This window comes from Lissotriton helveticus, chromosome 9 (genome assembly GCF_964261635.1).
Source record: "Lissotriton helveticus chromosome 9, aLisHel1.1, whole genome shotgun sequence".
NCBI classification, from domain to species: Eukaryota; Metazoa; Chordata; class Amphibia; order Caudata; family Salamandridae; genus Lissotriton; species Lissotriton helveticus.
In genome coordinates this window covers 700,985,498-701,003,431 of record NC_136070.1, presented here as the reverse complement: position 1 = coordinate 701,003,431, position 17,934 = coordinate 700,985,498, and the positions used below count along the sequence as shown (strand labels likewise).

Below are 17,934 nucleotides of genomic sequence, written 5' to 3'. Positions count from 1 at the left end.
ACTCTTCAGCTTGACACTTCTAAAACAGATATCACACTCTCTGGCAATCCATCCATCTGGAATGGCATATGGGCCAGATAAGCTGCCCCCCTCCCCATTCCTTTGTCCACTGCTAATAATCAAGGATTACTGCTTGAATCTAAGCTTGATTTTCAGTATAATGCAGCTAAGATAGCCTCTACTTGCTTCTTTCTTTTATGGTGTTTGAGGAAAGATCTGCCCCACTTTCCCAGAGAGTGCTGGAAAACTGTAGCCCAAGCTCCAATCCTTTCCATACTAGAATATTGCAATGCCATACTTCTGGGCCTCCGTAAAAAGGCCCTCAATACATTTCAGGTTGTTCAATACCCAGCAGCTCGTCTGCTCTTAAGTATTAGAAAACTCAACTCAATAACCTCTCCTTTTCAACACCTGTACTGTAGTCCTATTGAGAAAATAAGCATATTCACGTCTCTGCCACAAAGTGCTTCACCACCGTCATATCTGAGGGTGGTGTTGACTAAACATACCCCGTATTGTATCCTAAAATCAGCAAATGCTGATCTCCTATATGTTTCCAAGATGAAGACAATTGTATTTGATGGGTAATCTTTTTCCTTTCTTACAGCTACCTTCCTAGCTACCTACTACTTCCCTGATTCCTACCACACATGCATTTCTATCTATCCTTCCATAAGCATCTCAAAGCATATCTTTACTTTTAATTAGTTACTTGTTGCACAGCAATTTATGCTTCAGTGTTAGAGACAGAGCACTGGACTTCATAAATTCAATCAAAGACGAAAGATGGGGATTTTTATACAGCAGACTTTAGATGCCTGCTTAAGCGTTCTTATAGGGTGTGGTCTCCTCACCAATCGTATTAAACTTATACTAAAAAAAGTCTTCGATATTTATAAATATTTGAATATGTACCTATTGTGCTGGATACCCGAAATAATTTTACCACAAAAATATTTCATAGAGAAAACATCTCTAAAAAATGTAACACAACACTGTGAGTTAAATTCTAAAACTATATGCATAACAATCTCATTACAATTTCCTCCAAAAAGAAAGAACAATTCAAGAAGTAGGGCCTCGAAGCATTACAAATTACAAGAATGTTTACTCTTCTGCTGTAAGGAGTTATATAGCGCCACTGTCCCAGAATCCATGGTTGCCAGTTAAGTAATTAACTTCTCCATCTGCTGTACAGAAAAGGCCCTGAGCCTAGTGGCTCCAAATCTTCTAAGCTTATTTTTAATTAAAGATTCATTTTTCAGCATTTTTTGTCTTCTTTCAATAACGAGGGGCACCAATCAACTGATGGACTCTTTTTGTTTGTGGTACACTTTTCATTTAATTAGGTCAAAGCCTAACAGACCGTGCAACTGTCCGGTTTGCTGCAGACATGTTGGGGGCATTCAGTAAGTTTTCCTGGGTATTCATTCCACCTGTCCCTTACCATAGGCTTTGTGGTTTGTAACTCACATTTTCTGGCTTTCTATTTACTGCCTTTATTTGTTTTAGGCTGTCCCTTCCAAGGAGCAAAGACTTTTTACACTACCTCTCCTTGTATTCTTCCACAAGTGCTCCTTTCTGTAGACAGGCCTGTAAATCGTGTTCTTATCTTGTCACATTTGCTGTGCATTCAAAGGCAGAGGTCAAATGTTAGGCTCTGTTTTCCGAGGGAGCTTGGTGTTTACTTTTCTTTCTCTGACTGCCAAATTAGAAGATTTACGTGACAATCTTGCTAGATCCTGGAGTAAGAAAAAAATAATTCTAGCACACAAAAACATTTAATTGAACTGTGAAAGTATTTGTAAGTGGTATGGTTTTATTAGTAAAACTGCATATCTCTGCAAATGTAATGGCCATTTCAATTGAAAGTATGTTGTCTGTAATGGCAGTGTGCTATCATACCATGCATAATCCACTCTACGCCACTCCACTCTACTCTGCACTACTCCATTCCACTGCACACCACTTTACACCACTCCACATCACTGTTCTCTGTGCCACCTCACTCTACTCCACTCTGCAGCACTCCGCTCTACCTCACTGCACTCGACATCACTTTACTCTGTGCCACTTCACTTGGCACACCTTCACTCTATGCCTCTCTACTCTATTCTGCACCACTCTACTCTATGCCAATCTACTCTACGGCCACTCTACATCACTGCACTCTTCACCACTGCATTCTAATTCCCTCCAGTCTAGACCACTCCACTCTACTCAACTCCACTCTACACTACTCTGCAACACTGCCCTCTACGATATTTCACTCAATGCCAATACACTCTACAAAAATGCACTCTACTCTGAACCACTGACTTCTATGCCAATACACTGCATGCCTCTCTAATCTACTCCACACCACTGGACTCTGTGTCACTGCACTCTACACCACTTTACTCTGTGCATTACACTCTACACCACTGCATTCTACGCCACTCTACTCCACAATGCGCAACTCCTGTCTATGCCACTGCACTCTGAGCCACTCTACTCTAAACGACTGCACTCTATGCCAATGCAATCCATGTCACTACACTGTACGCCACTCTACTCTATGCCGCTCTACTCTATGCCACTCTACTCTATGCCACTCTACTTTATGCCACTGCACTATATGCCAATGCAGTCTATGCCACTCCACACTGCACTGCTGCATTCTATGCCAATGCACTCCGTGCCACTGCAGTCTACGCTACTCTGCATCACTCAACTCTATGCCTCTGCACTCTGCAGCACTCTACACCAATGCACTCTGCCACTGTACTCTATGCCACTCTACTCTACGCCACTCTAATCTACTCTGCATCACTGCAATCTATGCTACTGTTCTGACCCTTTTTAACCTATATGTGGTGCCTGTGGCTGCAATACCTGAGCAATAGGGGGTGGAAGTGGTGACCTACGCCGATGACACTCAGCTGGTTGTGGCCCTATCGCAACCAGCTGATAGTGCAGCCAGCAAATGTATGTCCTGTCTTCAAGATCTCGTGGCCTGGATGGCTAGTAATTGCCTCAGATTAAATGGCGATAAAACTGAGGTGCTGATTGTGGGTAAAGCACCGTCAGTCTGGACCTCAGCATGGTGGCCTCAGACGCTTGGGCCACTTCCTATACCTAATGAACAAGTCAGAAACCTGGGGATTTGGATTGACTCCAAAATCTCATTTGATTACCACACTAGACGTGTTGCTGGCACGTGTTTTGGCATTTTGCGTGTCCTCAGAAAGACTCCCTGTAACAGCTAGGAAATCCCTAGTCCATATACAAAAAGGAGAAAGGGACCCAAAATTCCCCCAGGGACAGGGTACCAAAAGACAGTTGTCTGAAACAGATTCCCCTGGGAAACCAGTCTAGGATGCCAATGTGTTGAATCACACTACCACTCACACTCAGACCCCAAAGGGGTGTCTACAAACAAACTCTCAGGTCTATTCTCACACAGAAGTGAACCAGAAAAGCAAATCACAGGCAGCTGGCTACAATATGAATTACAAAGAGCAATTTATTAAAAAACTTTTTAGACAACAATAGACATAGAGATTAACAATTCATAGTACAATATGAATAGCAAATAAAAACAGCACATAAATATACAATAATTACACAGTAACCTAATAGTGGGACAAAACTACAGAAAGACACATTATGAGTCAAATTCAGGGAGACACCACGGTACTTAAGACTGCTCAATAATTAGATGCAGAGAGACTCAAAATGAGGAATGTCTCATATTTAGAACCTAGTACTCAGGAATGCATCAGTCATATATCCGTGGGATAATCCAAGACAAACAGAGCGTCGACGCGTTTCGGCGGGTCCAAAGTAGATAACTGCCCGCCTTCTTCTAATTCTAGTTTTCCCACAGTTCAGTATATATCTTTACAGAGAGATCTCTGACATCTATAACTTGAGAGGAAGCAGATTTCAGAGTGTATGGAAACCAGTCGACAATCTCAACAAACAGGTAGAACAGTATAGTTGTTACGTTCCATCTACTTCATCCTTTTGATAATTTCCATCATAGTGTTGCACAGGATAATCTTTGTGGCACCCACTCTTTGAGTCTTGTCCTCGTTGTATATTATATATGAGTACGATGGGCCGAACAATGGAGCCCGAGATACCAGGGAGTACACGTGTCTCACTACGGAAGATAATCCAGAAGCTCCAAACGAAGGGGGTCTGACGTGGGGTAGTAAACCTCCGAAGACGTCTCATGCCTTGGTTACTTCAAGACTAGACTATGGGAATGCCCTTTATCTGGGAGTTCATGTGAGATGTCTCCAGAGACTGCAGCGTATTCAGAATGCTGCCGCCCGCCTCGTGTTGATGCTGCCTAAAAGAGCCTCTTCTAAAAAAAGCCTTGGAGACGCTACATTGGCTGCCAGTTAGGGAGCGTGTACAGTTTAAAGCCCTCTGTGTAAGTCATTGGATTACACAGGGGAAAGGACCCCACTTTCTTCTCAACCTCCTAACACCATATACCCCGACCCGTCAATTGAGATCTCATGGGGCGGGTCTAGTGCAGGTTCCCAAAATTAGCAGAGCAAGAATGGGAGGGCGGTCCTTTCGGTTCTTGGCAGCCCGACTGTGGAATAACCTACCCCTCAGGCTCCGGGTGGAAACCTCTAAGGTGGTTTTCCGCAAAGAGTTGAAAACATACTTATTTCCCAGGGGATAGGTCTAGTGAGGTTACCAGGGTAGGAGGTCAAGATGGCTTAGGAAGCTATGCGGCCATTACTTTTGAGCGGGGACACACTGGTTAGTGTAACCAGGCACTGTATAAGCTCAGTTTATTATTATTATTATTATTATTATTATTATTATTATTATTATTATTATTATTATTATTATTATTATCATTATTATTATTATTATGTACTCTATGCCACTGCACTCTCCACCACTCCAATCTGCACTACTGCACTCTATGCCATCACACTTTACTATGCACTACTGTAATCTATGCCACTGCATCTACAATGCTGCATTTTACACTGTTGAGTTCTATGCAGCTGCACATTATGCTCCTGCACTCTACACCACTATACTCTGCAATACTCAATGCCACTGCACTCTACTCTGCACCACTCTATGCCACTGCATTCTTCACCACCGTGTTCTACTCTGCACCACTGCACTCTATGCCATTGCATTCTACTGTATTCTTCTGCACTCTGCATCAATGCCCTCTAAGCTACTCTACATCACTGCACCGATGACGCTCTACTCTGCAACACGGTACTCTGCGCCACTGACCTCTACGCCACTCTACCCAGCACTACTGCATTTTATACCAATGCACTGTACACCACTCTGCATCACTCCACTCTATGCCACTGAACTCTGCACCACTCCACTCTATACCACTGCACTCTAGGGCACTACACTTTACACTTCACCAATCTACACCAGTGCACTCTATGACACTGCATTTTGTACCACTGCACTCTACTATGCAACATTCAAATCTATGTCACTGCATTCTACAATGCCGCATTGTACATTGCTGAATTCCATGCTGCTGTACTCTGTGCCACTGCACTCTGTACCACTGAACTTTGCTACACTAGTCAATGCACTCTACATCAATCCACTCTACTCTTTGCAACTCCACTCTATGTGACTCCACTCTATCCCACTACAAAAACACACTCTATACCAATCCACTCTACAACACCCTACTCCACTTTTCACCATTCTGCTTTACCACACTCCACATCGCTCTCCTCTATACCTTTAACTTTTAACCATGCTGAACAGCAGCCACACTGATGTACAACATGGCTATGACACATTGGCAAAGTCAATCGCTCTTGCATAGGCGAGACCGATTGGCTTTGCCAATGCTTGTATTTATCAGTAACCACACCCAATACCTGTGGTGGCATACACTGAAAGGATGAGGAAAACTCAATGTGATTTTAATTCTATGTTCTCGTAACATATTGTGACAATTCAACATGGTATAAGTTGAGCTTTGGAGGAAAAGGAAAGGATCCTGTTGAATTTTATGATGCATGCCAAAATCTGAAAAGATTTCTCTGCAAGCTTTACTTCAGCTGTATAAGATTCAGAAACAGATGTATGTTACATTTGGGTGCCGCACTAGGACCCTGGATACCTGGTCCGCCCAGAGGTCAACACAAGCTCCTTTCATGACACCATAACCTAATAACTCCAGTCATTCCACAGCCAATCACAAAGGGAACAGACCATACAGGATACTCCACAGCCCTCTACTGCTCCAGCAGATGTACCCGTTCAGGACTTTGGTCCTCGCAGGAGGATAACACTGTCTATTTCAGAATTGCACCAACAGCTTCCGCTTCCTCCTGCTATGTGGCAGGTTTGGTGTTACCTTACGCTAAAGGTAGGCCAGAATGGAAAAATCCTCAACCTCAAGAGTTTAGGGTGGCCTCTCTCCCCCTCGTACCCTGCACTCTGAATGCCCATTTCACACCAGCCAATCAACTTTGTCTGTCTCCTAAGATCTGATGTACGAAGCATGTTAGTGCTCGCAAACGTCCCCAGCAGTCCACCATCCCTGTGATTGTAGCCATTCACAGTGGGTCGTAAATTGCACCTGCCTCAGGAATATTGATGTGGCAGGTCCATTTGCAACCCATTGCGAATCGCTAACAGTGTCAAACACAATGTTGTACATGACAGTTTGCGATTTCCTAGTAGTTAAACTTCGCTATTAGGAAATCGCAAACACGCAATTTCGTATATCTGGCTCCTAGACTCAAACAGCTACTCTGGCCGTGCGAGTAGCCACTGCCCCCATCCACTAAGCAGATGAGCTGCTTTCTGGGCTGTGAAATCACTTCTTGTCCCTTGGTGCCGGTGCTAAATTGTGTTCTTTTCAAAGTGCATCATTTTTTGTTGGGATGTACATTTTAAATGCACCTAACTGTGGGAATGCAAAGTGCCTAGAAGCCGTTTTGCAATTGTTTGCTATGTTGCACTGTTTTTCTTTACACCCTGCTTTTGAGGCATGTTTTGCCTACTGTCGTTGCTTTTGTGGTTCCAATCCCTCCCACAACACTCCATACTAGTCAGGTGGGGGGTCAATATTTGGGCATGCTAGGGTGGCAATGAATATCGTCTGCACTACCCTGGCAGAGAATCATCCACCTCATTGAGAGATGCCTGCCTGCCGGGCAGGATCTCTGCTGTGCTGGCTCCCTTCACAGCCCTGAAAGCATGCTGAGTCAGCACCATATTTAAAAGGTCCGCTCAGCACACTTTTTGTATTGAGAAAATAAACTTCTAAAATTAGGGATTTGTTTTCTTATTACAAAATTAAATTGCCCTCATGTGCAGACAGTTATCTCCCTATGCGGAGGCCCACTCTGCATTTCCCGTACGTGGGATCATGTTAGAAACAGGATGGGAAAATGAATGCCTACACGGGCAGGCCGCCTGCTCTGGCATCTGGCGGCCCTTTGGCAAATGGGCCCAGGTCAGAGGTTGACACTGGTAGAGTCTGTGTGGGGTCTGTTGGTGTAAACTTTGTCTTTTCTCAACATAAGCACCTGAAGTTTTACGGAACAGTGGATCGCCGATGTAGGACGATAACATCAACCACTAAACTAGGGCTGAGTCGTTTCTCCACTGTAATCTGGTCTCCCACTGCCTCGATCCCTCTTCAGCCTAGACAAGCTATTCTCGTGACAACAGCCAACACCAGATCCATGTCATCAAATGGTACTGCAGGCGTATCTAATGAATCCTGCCAGGCTGAAGATCATATATAAAACCACGGTCAGAGTCTTTACTTCTGAAGTGCAAGCAAAGGCATACATAGACACACTAAAAACAAGCGGTCCAGCCAGCAATACCTCATGAAGGGGTCGTTAGACTGGAAACATCATGACCATGAAGCCAATATTGACGTATACAGATAGGGCCATGCACATGGTTATTTGTGATGGGGGGAGACGGGGTGGCAGCATTGAGGACCCAAAGAGATTGCACGAACAGAAAAATATGCAGCAGGGCTGACTAAAAAAAAAAAACAAGCATTTACAATGCAATGGTCTCAGCATTATTAAAGGTAGAGCTATTGGCATTGCTCATGACTTTTTTTTAATCATAAATAAATGGCATTGTCATTTACATTGCCAATAGCTTAATCGTTAAATAAATGGCATTGTCATTTACAATGCCAATAGCTTAATCGCTCGCAAATGCATGACCTATTGCATTTACGCCCACACAGAGCCACACACACAAAGCCACCCACACACACACACAGAGCCACCCACACAGTCATTCATATAGAGCCACCTACACAGAGCCACTCTCACACAGACAGAGCCACCCACACATAGAGCCACCGACAAAAAAAGCTATCCACACAGAGCTACACACACACAGAGCACTACACACAGAGCGCTATGCGCTACACACACACAGAGCGCTACACACACACACACACACACAGAGCGCCACACACACACACACACAGAGCGCCACACACACACAGACAGAGCGCCACACACACACAGACAGAGCGCCACACACACACACAGACAGAGCGCCACACACACACATACAGAGCGCCACACACACACAGACAGAGCGCCACACACACACACAGGCAGAGCACCACACACACACACAGGCAGAGCGCCACACACACACACAGGCGGAGCGCCACACACACACAGGCAGAGCGCCACACACACACACAGACAGACAGAGCACCACACACCCACACAGACAGACAGAGCGCCAAACGCACACACAGACAGACAGAGCGCCACACACACACACACAGACAGAGCACCACACACACACACAGACAGAGCGCCACACACACACACAGACAGAGCGCCACACACACACAGACAGAGTGCCACACACACACAGACAGAGCCACACACAGACAGAGCCACACACAGACAGAGCCACACACATACACACATCTTCTCACCTGCACAAAGGAAAGGACAAAAATGCACACAGGCTTCGATCAAACACCTTCCAGATTAACTGCCCAGACTGCAGCAGCACGCACAGCTTCAGACCCAGCACTTACCCACCAAATACACTTCCGCCACAGAAACAGCACTGGCTGGTGAGACTAGCCAGCCACCAGGGTAAAACCAGACAGAGCAGATGTTCTGAAGTGGCCGCTACCCACAAGACAAGGAAGCCACCAATTTCCAGGACATGGGTCACCAAGACTAACTATTAGTCAGTCAAAGCTCTAGCCTGTAGAAGGGGCAATCCAAAAACCACTTGCAACCCAACCGTGTCCCCGTCCTCCCTCGCCCCAAAAGAATGTACAGTTAAATGAGATTAATAGGACACTTTGTAAGGCTTAAACAGGGCACATTAACTGTAATATCTAGACGTGGGTAGAAACCTAAGCTCGGAATCAGAAAGGGGGGCCCTGAACACTGCAGGGGGGCTGGGGAGTTAAGCAGTCAATTATACTCTGCCTTGAAAATAGTACTGTGCCAAAATGGCCCCTACCCAGAGTGACTAGTACATGTTGCAGCTCTTCGCCCATCACAGGGCTATTGGCTTCTTTGTCGAAGACCCTCAGCCCCTCCACAAAGTCATCGTAGGTACCCTGGTCCTTGTTCTTCGTAATTGTCAGCAGCATGGGCAAGAACTCGTCAAAGCCAAGCATCTTGGTGTTAAGCTCTGGGGAGGAGAGAAGAGTTCAGAGGAGCAGTCACCGACTGCAGCAGCGTGCCAGGCTGGCGAGTACACATTAACAGTGACAAACTTTAAACAACGTGATCGTCCAAGTTCCCCAAAACGCCCCCACCACCTCCAGTCAGGTTTTTGTCCCATCCCAGACTGCCAATGAATATTACTGATATGGTCCATCTAGCAACTGTGAACGAGGCAGAGATCTCCAATTCAATGTGTGAAAAGCCACCTAACAGATCAGATTACATAGAAACCCAGGACACTGCAAATTCCTCCCTGACTAAAGTGGGTCAGAGCCATCACAAACATACCCACACAAGTAAAATCTGAACTCAAAGGCATTACAACCTAAAAAACAGTGACTGTGTTCTGCAAACACTCACCCTGTGATTTGGGGTTTCCCAGCACCTTAAGGACCTCTGCATTTGTGGGATTCTGGCCCAAGGCCCGCATGACGGCACCACACTGGCTGTACTGGATCCGGCCATCGCCGCTGCGGTCAAAGAGGAGGAAAGCGTCCTTGTACTCTGCAGAGGAAAGCAAGCAGAAAGTCAACACGCCTCATGGGACCGCAGTTACAATGCGAGAACGAAAGGAGTATAGGGAGTGGATCGTTAGGCGCAGAAAAAAACTAGGCAGCAAATCGCTGAAAGAAAATATGGAAAGCATTAGGAGAAATGTTGTATCAAGTGTCATCTCACTAAGATATTTAAGTGATTGTCCATCATGATGAGTCCCTCACCAAATCCAGTCTCCTGCGGCAAACAGACAGCCCAAGACTGTGAATCAAATAGGTTGCTGTGAAGGACTCGTATGCAGCCAACATTTAGGAACCTTACCTGAACATGTGTTTTCCAAACCTCAATCTGGCCCACCCAGTATTCTCTGTCCTAGAGTTAAATCACTTAAATCAAAGGCAAGTGTCTATCCTAAATAGTTAAGTGGTGGGGGTGGAGGCATGCATGCCAGTTTCCCTCTTCCGAGTCGTGAGTAGTTAAGAGGAAGTGTCCCCAAATATTACAGAATTTGCACACAGCTCTCACAGCCCACACAGCTCTCACAGCCCACACAGCTCTCACAGCCCTCACAGCTCTCACAGCCCACACAGCTCTCACAGCCCACACAGCTCTCACAGTTCTCACAGCCCGCACAGCTCTCACAGCCTGCACAGCTCTCACAGCCCGCACAGCTCTCACAGCTCTCACAGCCCACACAGCTCTCACAGCCCACACAGCTCTCACAGCCCACCCAGCTCTCACAGCCCACACAGCCCACACAGCTTTCACAGCTTTCACAGTCCACATAGCTCGCACAGCCCACACAGCTCTCACAGCCCACACAGCTCTCACAGCCCACGCAGCTCTCACAGCCCACGCAGCTCTCACAGCCCACACAGCTCTCACAGCCCACACAGCTCTCACAGCCCACACAACAGGGGGCAGGAATGCAAGCACACTGGAACAGGGGGCAGCAAGCACAACGAGGGAACAGGGGGCAGGAAATCAAGCACATCAAGGGAACAGGCACAAACAGGGGGCAGAGGCACAGGGGGCATGAATGCAAGCACACCGGAACAGGGGGCATGAATGCAAGCACACCGGACCAGGGGGTATGAATGCAAGCACACCGGAAAAAGGGGGCAGGAATGCAAGCACTACGGAACAGGGGGCAGGAATGCAAGCACACCGGAACAGGGGGCAGCAAGCACAACGAGGGAACAGGGGGCAGGAAAGCAAGCACATCAAGGGAACAGGCACAAACAGGGGGCAGAGGCACAGGGGGCAGGAATGCAAGCACACCGGAACAGGGGGCATGAATGCAAGCACACCGGAACAGGGGGCAGGAATGCAAGCACAACGGAACAGAGGGCAGGAATGCAAGCACACCGGAACGAGGGGCAGGAATGCAAGCACACCGGAACAGGGGGCAGCAAGCACAACGAGGGAACAGGGGGCAGGAAAGCAAGCACATCGAGGGAACAGGCACAAACAGGGGGCAGAGGCAAGAAAAAGCGAGCACAAACAGGGGGACGGAATGCAAGCACACTGAAACAGGGGGCAGGAATGCAAGCACACCGGAACAGTAACTAGCACGCTGAGCTGTCATACTAGGATATAAACAAGTGGCATGCAACGAGCAGATGTGGTCTGTAACAAGCCAATCAACTCCACTCTTCGACCAATGAGAGCTGCTTTGAGAAAGGTCGAGGGTGTAAAGGGAGAGAGCTTCTTGAAAACACACCCTAAGGGGGCTAAGCTGGAACTCTGGATAATGCCCCACCCTGGACAAATAACTTCTAGTAACAACCACTCCACACCCACTTCCACCCACAGCTCTCCACCCCCTCACCGACCTGCCTTCTCCACAGGTAGCAGTGCCTCTTCCGTTCTGCCCTCCATGCCTGGACTTGGTTCAGCCTCCTCCGCTTCCTGCTGCAGCCTCTTCACCCATCCCCGAGGGAACCAGAGCGATTTGTCTGGGCGCCTGCTGCACTACCGACGGGTGTCAAGCCTGGGGGACCAGTATATCTATCTTTTTTCTCGCTGTGGCCTGCGCGTGAACAGCAGCATAACTCGATACTGCTGCACACGCTTTATTCTTGCATTATCAGGGTCTGCCCCCGGAGCTGCCGGCCACTTATCACTTGTTGTCGCGGGAGCAGAGAGCCTCCTCTGCTGTTTGCCTGGAGCTGGGGGCCGTGTCTCGCGCCTCTGATCCCCCTCAGCCTTGGCATTCCAGGCGGAGATCGTGGTAGCTGGATGGGTGCCTGCATGGCAACTTGCTTCCTGCGACTTACCTCTGTGCGGACCTGGTGCAAAGGGGATGGGGCTAGTTTATCTGGGACCCGCGGGGAAAGGGAACCCCTAACATCATCCTAAACTGCTCTGCTGTGAGAGTGCGAGCACAAAGCCACACTGGGGGCGAGGCACCCTCCTCCACCCTCCCGCCCGGTTCCACCCGCCAGAGTCAGGACCACAGGGGAATGAGGGAAAGAACATGCCCCCGCTTGAAACCGACCCCACAGAATTGCAAGACCAGGGGGCACAGCGGCGTGCTGGATGGAGTAACTGGCCGCAGTGGGCACCGGAGTCTCTGAAGGGAAGGAGCCAAGCTCAAGCGCCTCCTGGCAACATGCCTGCACGGGCTGAGGCACTGGCGCTGGCCCCGCCACAGTAATAGTGCTACAGAGGGGCACTCGGACAGAATCAAGAGGGAGCCCCTATCGCTTGCTGCTCCCCCACCCCCAACAACATGCCCGTGCGGGCCTTTGGCCTGGTATCAGCGCAGCTGGCATGGTGGTGCAACGGAGGTGGGAGCCACGCGGCTCTCTGCCCCCTCCCCCTCTAGGTCCACTGGTGGGCTGAGGCCCCGTGGTGGCCTCCATTAGCACTGCAGACGCCACCCCCATGCCTGCAGACTCGCTCCCCTCCGCGCAACACGCCTCCCAGGGGCTGATTACTTACCCTGGACGAACCTCACCATGTCTGAACACTTCTTCCTAAACTCCGCAATAGATTCCGCGATTATCCGACGAGAACTGATTAAATGCTAAAATGGTAATTTGTCCCTCTGCTTTTCTCCGGCTACGACATTGGGTGAGCATATTCGTTATACTCTTACTTCCTTGCACCCACCTCCACGTGGCTCCGCTCGGGACCTTCAAAAACAAGACGATCCTCACCGGCAGACGAGAAAAAAAAATGGCGGCCGCAAAGCTCCACAAATTTCGGATTCGGGGGCGTGTTTGGCTGTCCCCAAAAGGGGCGGGGCTTAAAAGTGGAAAGAACAGCACCAATACGCCCCCGAATCCGAAAGAGACGGAGCTTCTTTCGAGGGACGCCTCTCTCCTCCAATGGCTGGCCTCCGTTTAGGAAGCCAGCCAATGGAGGAGAGACGAGGAGAGAGGCGGGTTTAAAGTACCCACTGAAAGACATTATTTCTCCGACTTCCAGCTGGCAAGCCAGCCATCGGTCCGAGACCTAAAAAAAGGGGGGGGGGGAGAAGATGAATAATTGATAACACTGTGGTATAATGCACCAGAAATATAAGCTAAAGGATGTAAGGCAGAGGGAACCTGACGGTCAGACTCCATCACAGAGACCTTAGGTCTGCCTGCTTCAGTCGGTGGGGGGGAAGGGAGGGGCGCACGCAGGGGGGGGGCTCATGTAGAAGGGGTGGGAAAGGGGGGGCAAAAAAAAAAGAAAGAAAAAAAAAAGAATCTGCACTAACCGCGGATAATGCCGAAAGCTTACGTCTGCTAAAAAGCAGACTTAGCTATGCATATGATGGGAGGTGGATTCTATGGCTGAATCCACATCTCCCTACTAGCAAGGAGTACCTGATCGCTTCCGTTGTAGCGCTGGATTTCCAGCGATGTGCGTGGATTTCGCCGCTTTCGCCGGAATTAATATCGCCGTGGAGATATGCGTTGTTATTAACGCGATATCTCGGTAATTAAATTTGTTGATAGCTGGTATTAAACTCATCCGCGCTAAACCCGCTCAGCGATGTTTATCGCTATTCTTTGTTGGTATGCCCCGAAGTTCTTAATGTCACCTACATTGCTACCACTGCTAATGGGTGGTCCCAACTAAGGGTGGGCAGCGAACTCCGCTCCTCTGACGAAGTTTGCAGAGTTTGGACAGCTTGGCTACTCTAGACTCGGGAATCCCTGGGGCTGGTGGTATCTCTATTCCCTGGGATTCAGGAGGCACCTCTGGAGATCACTAGAGTACCCTTTACCTGGCCAGCAGCACCCACCTCCACCAGTCCAACTATGCCCCAGTTCTACCCTTAAAGCGCTGGCGCGAGGGGCGGACCCGGAGCACACTCTTCTCCCGTGAGTGGGTGCTACCCATGCCTTGTCTAGTTGCCTGACTCCCGCCCTGGGAAGTGGGGAATTGGAATCCCAGCCTTGAGGCTCTGCAAATCCAAACTCCCCCGAACTGGCAGCAGCAAACCGAGCCGAGCAGAGAAAGATGTCCAGGAGGAAGCAGAACAACCCCCGGCATATCAAGCATGAGTACCTGCCCCTGACGGGGTGCCTGGTGTGGGTGAAGGAGTATGTCAGTGCACCCTATACACAGAATGGTGGCGCGGAACTCTGTGGAATTCCACTTTGTTTTTATGCAACTCCGTGGAATTCCGTATAGTGCAACTCCACAAACTCCGCCCACCCCCATGCTTCTCCAGCGAGTGGCTCATGAGCTACTCACTGGTAGCTCTCCCGTTGCCCGTAAGTAGCTCTCCTGTGTACAGCCCAGCCTACTAAATTAAAAGCTTTTGCTATTCTAAACAAATGTATGTAGAACAAAATTTAAAAGTGCGTATTTGAAATTGAAATGTCTGTATGTTTAGAACTCCTAAGCTGCTGATTGGAGAACAAAATGGTTGAATTTCAGAAATATATTAAAAGCTGATATTTGAGTGTTAAATAATTGGGTGTTGGGGAAATGTATTACTAATATATACTACCTTGGTGCCAGGGGCGTTGCAGCTACCACTTATGCACCACCCTTGTAAAGGCATTCAAGACTGACAAATACTTTTTACATTACTGCTGACAACCCTGCCTGATGCACTGAAATGATCATTGATGCTAATGTTGAATAGTAGGGTGGCAACCAATGTACTCCTGCCTGATGTTGTGACTATTACAACCTTACAATACTAATAATAATAGTAGCTTGAGATGATTTTCATTCAACATAAGTAGCTCTTTAGAAAGAAAAGGTTGGAGATCTCTTAGTCCCATACACATCTTAAGCCTGTTGATCGGCACCCCACAGAGCAAATAATATGGCTAGCTGTAAAAGCCATTTCCATAGGTTGCTTCCTGTCACAACTATGCAGACCAGTCAGCTACCCTGAATGGCTGATAGCATAATGGTAGCACCTTTGTTGCCACCGGGTGGCACCACGATGGCAAATACTGTGGATAGTTCCATATGGTCCAACTTTATGGGCTGCTCCCTGCCACATCCAAAAGAACTCCTCAGTAGGCCTGGGCGGGGTTTGCAAAGTTCTGAAACATTCCGCCACGCACCGTGGAGTTCCGCAAGCAGTAAAGTGCAGTAAGTCACACTGCTTGCACTTGTCTTTAGCGCTGGGAGTTTGTCCTGTGCTGTAAAATCAGTGTGACTGGAAAAACTTAGCTCCACGCCGCTTCCCAGAGTTTTTCGGAACTCCATGCTCGACGCGCAATGTGCAAAATTCCGCAAATTCCACCAGCGGAGTGGAGTTTGTCGCCCACCCCATCTCCTTAGATGATATATCATGACTGGTTACATAATGTAAATTTCTATGGGTTGCTACTCTGTCACTCCACTGTAGGTTCTAGATCAAATACTGCAGATGATGTAAGACTCCACCACCAAGGGTGCACCCGTTCCCCTTTGGGCACTTCTAGTGTAAATGTAAACTGTGTGACACCGATCAGTTCAAACCAGGTCCGAATGCATTTCCAGAAGGTGCCCCTTCACACACATTTTTTCTACACACATGCGTAGTTGCATCTATGCACTTACTGCAACAAGGCTGGATCAGTCTTTGTCAAACATGTACAACACAAACACATTCCATATAGGCCACACTGCACTCACACACTTTATATGCATCCATAGATCAGCATGCTAATGCTTAACCCTGCTATCTCTTACTCCTTGTTTTAAATTCATGCTTAGTGACAAAATACGCTAAAATCTCAACTCTTGTACTCATACAGGGACACCAAAACACTACTCTCACAGGCCCAGATGTAGACCCACATTCTTCCCCTATAGCACTCCCACGAAGTAGGATGGTAGCCATACAAAAATGTGCTTTGAGGCCTCGTCAGGGGTATAAAGCACTATATAACTGAAAACTACAATGAAATACAACACTTCAAGCGGTATCAAAATGTCCTTCTTACATCAAAACACAGGAATTTTTCTACAGACCTGTTGAAGCCTAAGACTAACCCAAATAAATGTTAAGAATGGTTCAACATCCATTTCCTGCTTGAAAGCCTCAGACCACATGCAATAACATATAGGATTTCTTTAAAAAAAACAAATCAGCACAATGAGGGAAAGTCGAACGGCGACTGCTAAGCAAGAGGCAGACCCGATAATTGCTCTCCTTGGCTCACTGACAATCATTCTACGAGACCACTCTGGGAAAACGCAAAGAGCCCATCAGACAAAACCACGTCCCCACGTCTGGCTGGGCCATCAAACCGCTATTGAAAAGCAAGTATCTCAGGAAGCAGACATGGCTTAAAGCTTTGTCTTACCCAACTGTAACTAAAGGTAAGTTATTGTGAGTACAAATCACATTTCCGTGGCAGGGCCCACCCATCAAGATGAACACAACCGAGCAAAGAAAAATCGCACATCTTCAACTAACACATTTAATTGTGTTCCAACACATAGACCGCATGAACAATAGAACCAAAGCAGATTTACTAAACCAAACCACTCAGAAAAAGAAAAGAAAAAAATTACAAGGAAAAAGTACATCTGGGAACTAAACCATGTGCTGTGTTTATTCTTTGAAAACAAAAAAAACACAAAAAAAAAGGAGGGAAGAAGCACATTTATAAATTATTAAATACAGTAAACAGATACCCATCATCACAGTGAAGACCACCGCGACATTATGGTCACAGCGCAGTATTGCACAGAACTGTGCACCCATAATCATCTCATCCATGCGACAGACCTAACTACCTGCGAGAAGAACCGCATCTCATGAACAAGCAACACTGTCTTGCATTCATGCATGCCTGTCAAGTTTACTAGGTCCATGCGTGACTGATTCACTGCAGGCATATTCTTTGCATTCTGGGCCTTGTAGCCTTGTTTATCCCATTATAAAACCAGGGCTTTATGTCCCTGAATGCAGAAAGAACATAGGCTATTTTACATTAATTGTATTTATTTATACTTAATTCTAAATAAAAAATCAAATTATTTTGAATATAATAAAAGAAGATTATTTCTCTGATGTTTAATTTCAAACAAAACTTCGAACCTAAAGTAAAAAAATTACATATTTTTATTATGTATTAAAATTATTAAAAGTGATGTACAGAATTACTTAAAAAAATTTATTATTTTGTTATTAAACATTAATGTAACATTAATTTAAAAAGGTTATTGAAATATTTAAAAAGAAAATAATAAATGTGCTTAGTTTATAGATATTTTTTAACATTAAATACAATTAATTCATATTTTAAATAGATTAAATAATTTAATTAATTCTAACTTT

At 46.9% G+C, this 17,934-nt stretch overlaps 1 protein-coding gene across 1 annotated transcript; it reads right to left on the bottom strand.

Annotated features, from left to right (window-relative positions):
* Positions 1 to 1,719: 1,719 nt before the first annotated feature.
* Positions 1,720 to 17,056, bottom strand: LOC144783258 (myosin light polypeptide 6-like). The gene is made up of 4 exons (XM_078662329.1): positions 17,035 to 17,056; positions 10,062 to 10,205; positions 9,493 to 9,666; positions 1,720 to 1,742 (listed from the first exon to the last, which is right to left on the bottom strand). Exons 1-4 carry the CDS (start codon positions 17,054 to 17,056, stop codon positions 1,720 to 1,722), a joined length of 363 nt encoding a protein of 120 aa, XP_078518455.1.
* Positions 17,057 to 17,934: the final 878 nt, after the last annotated feature.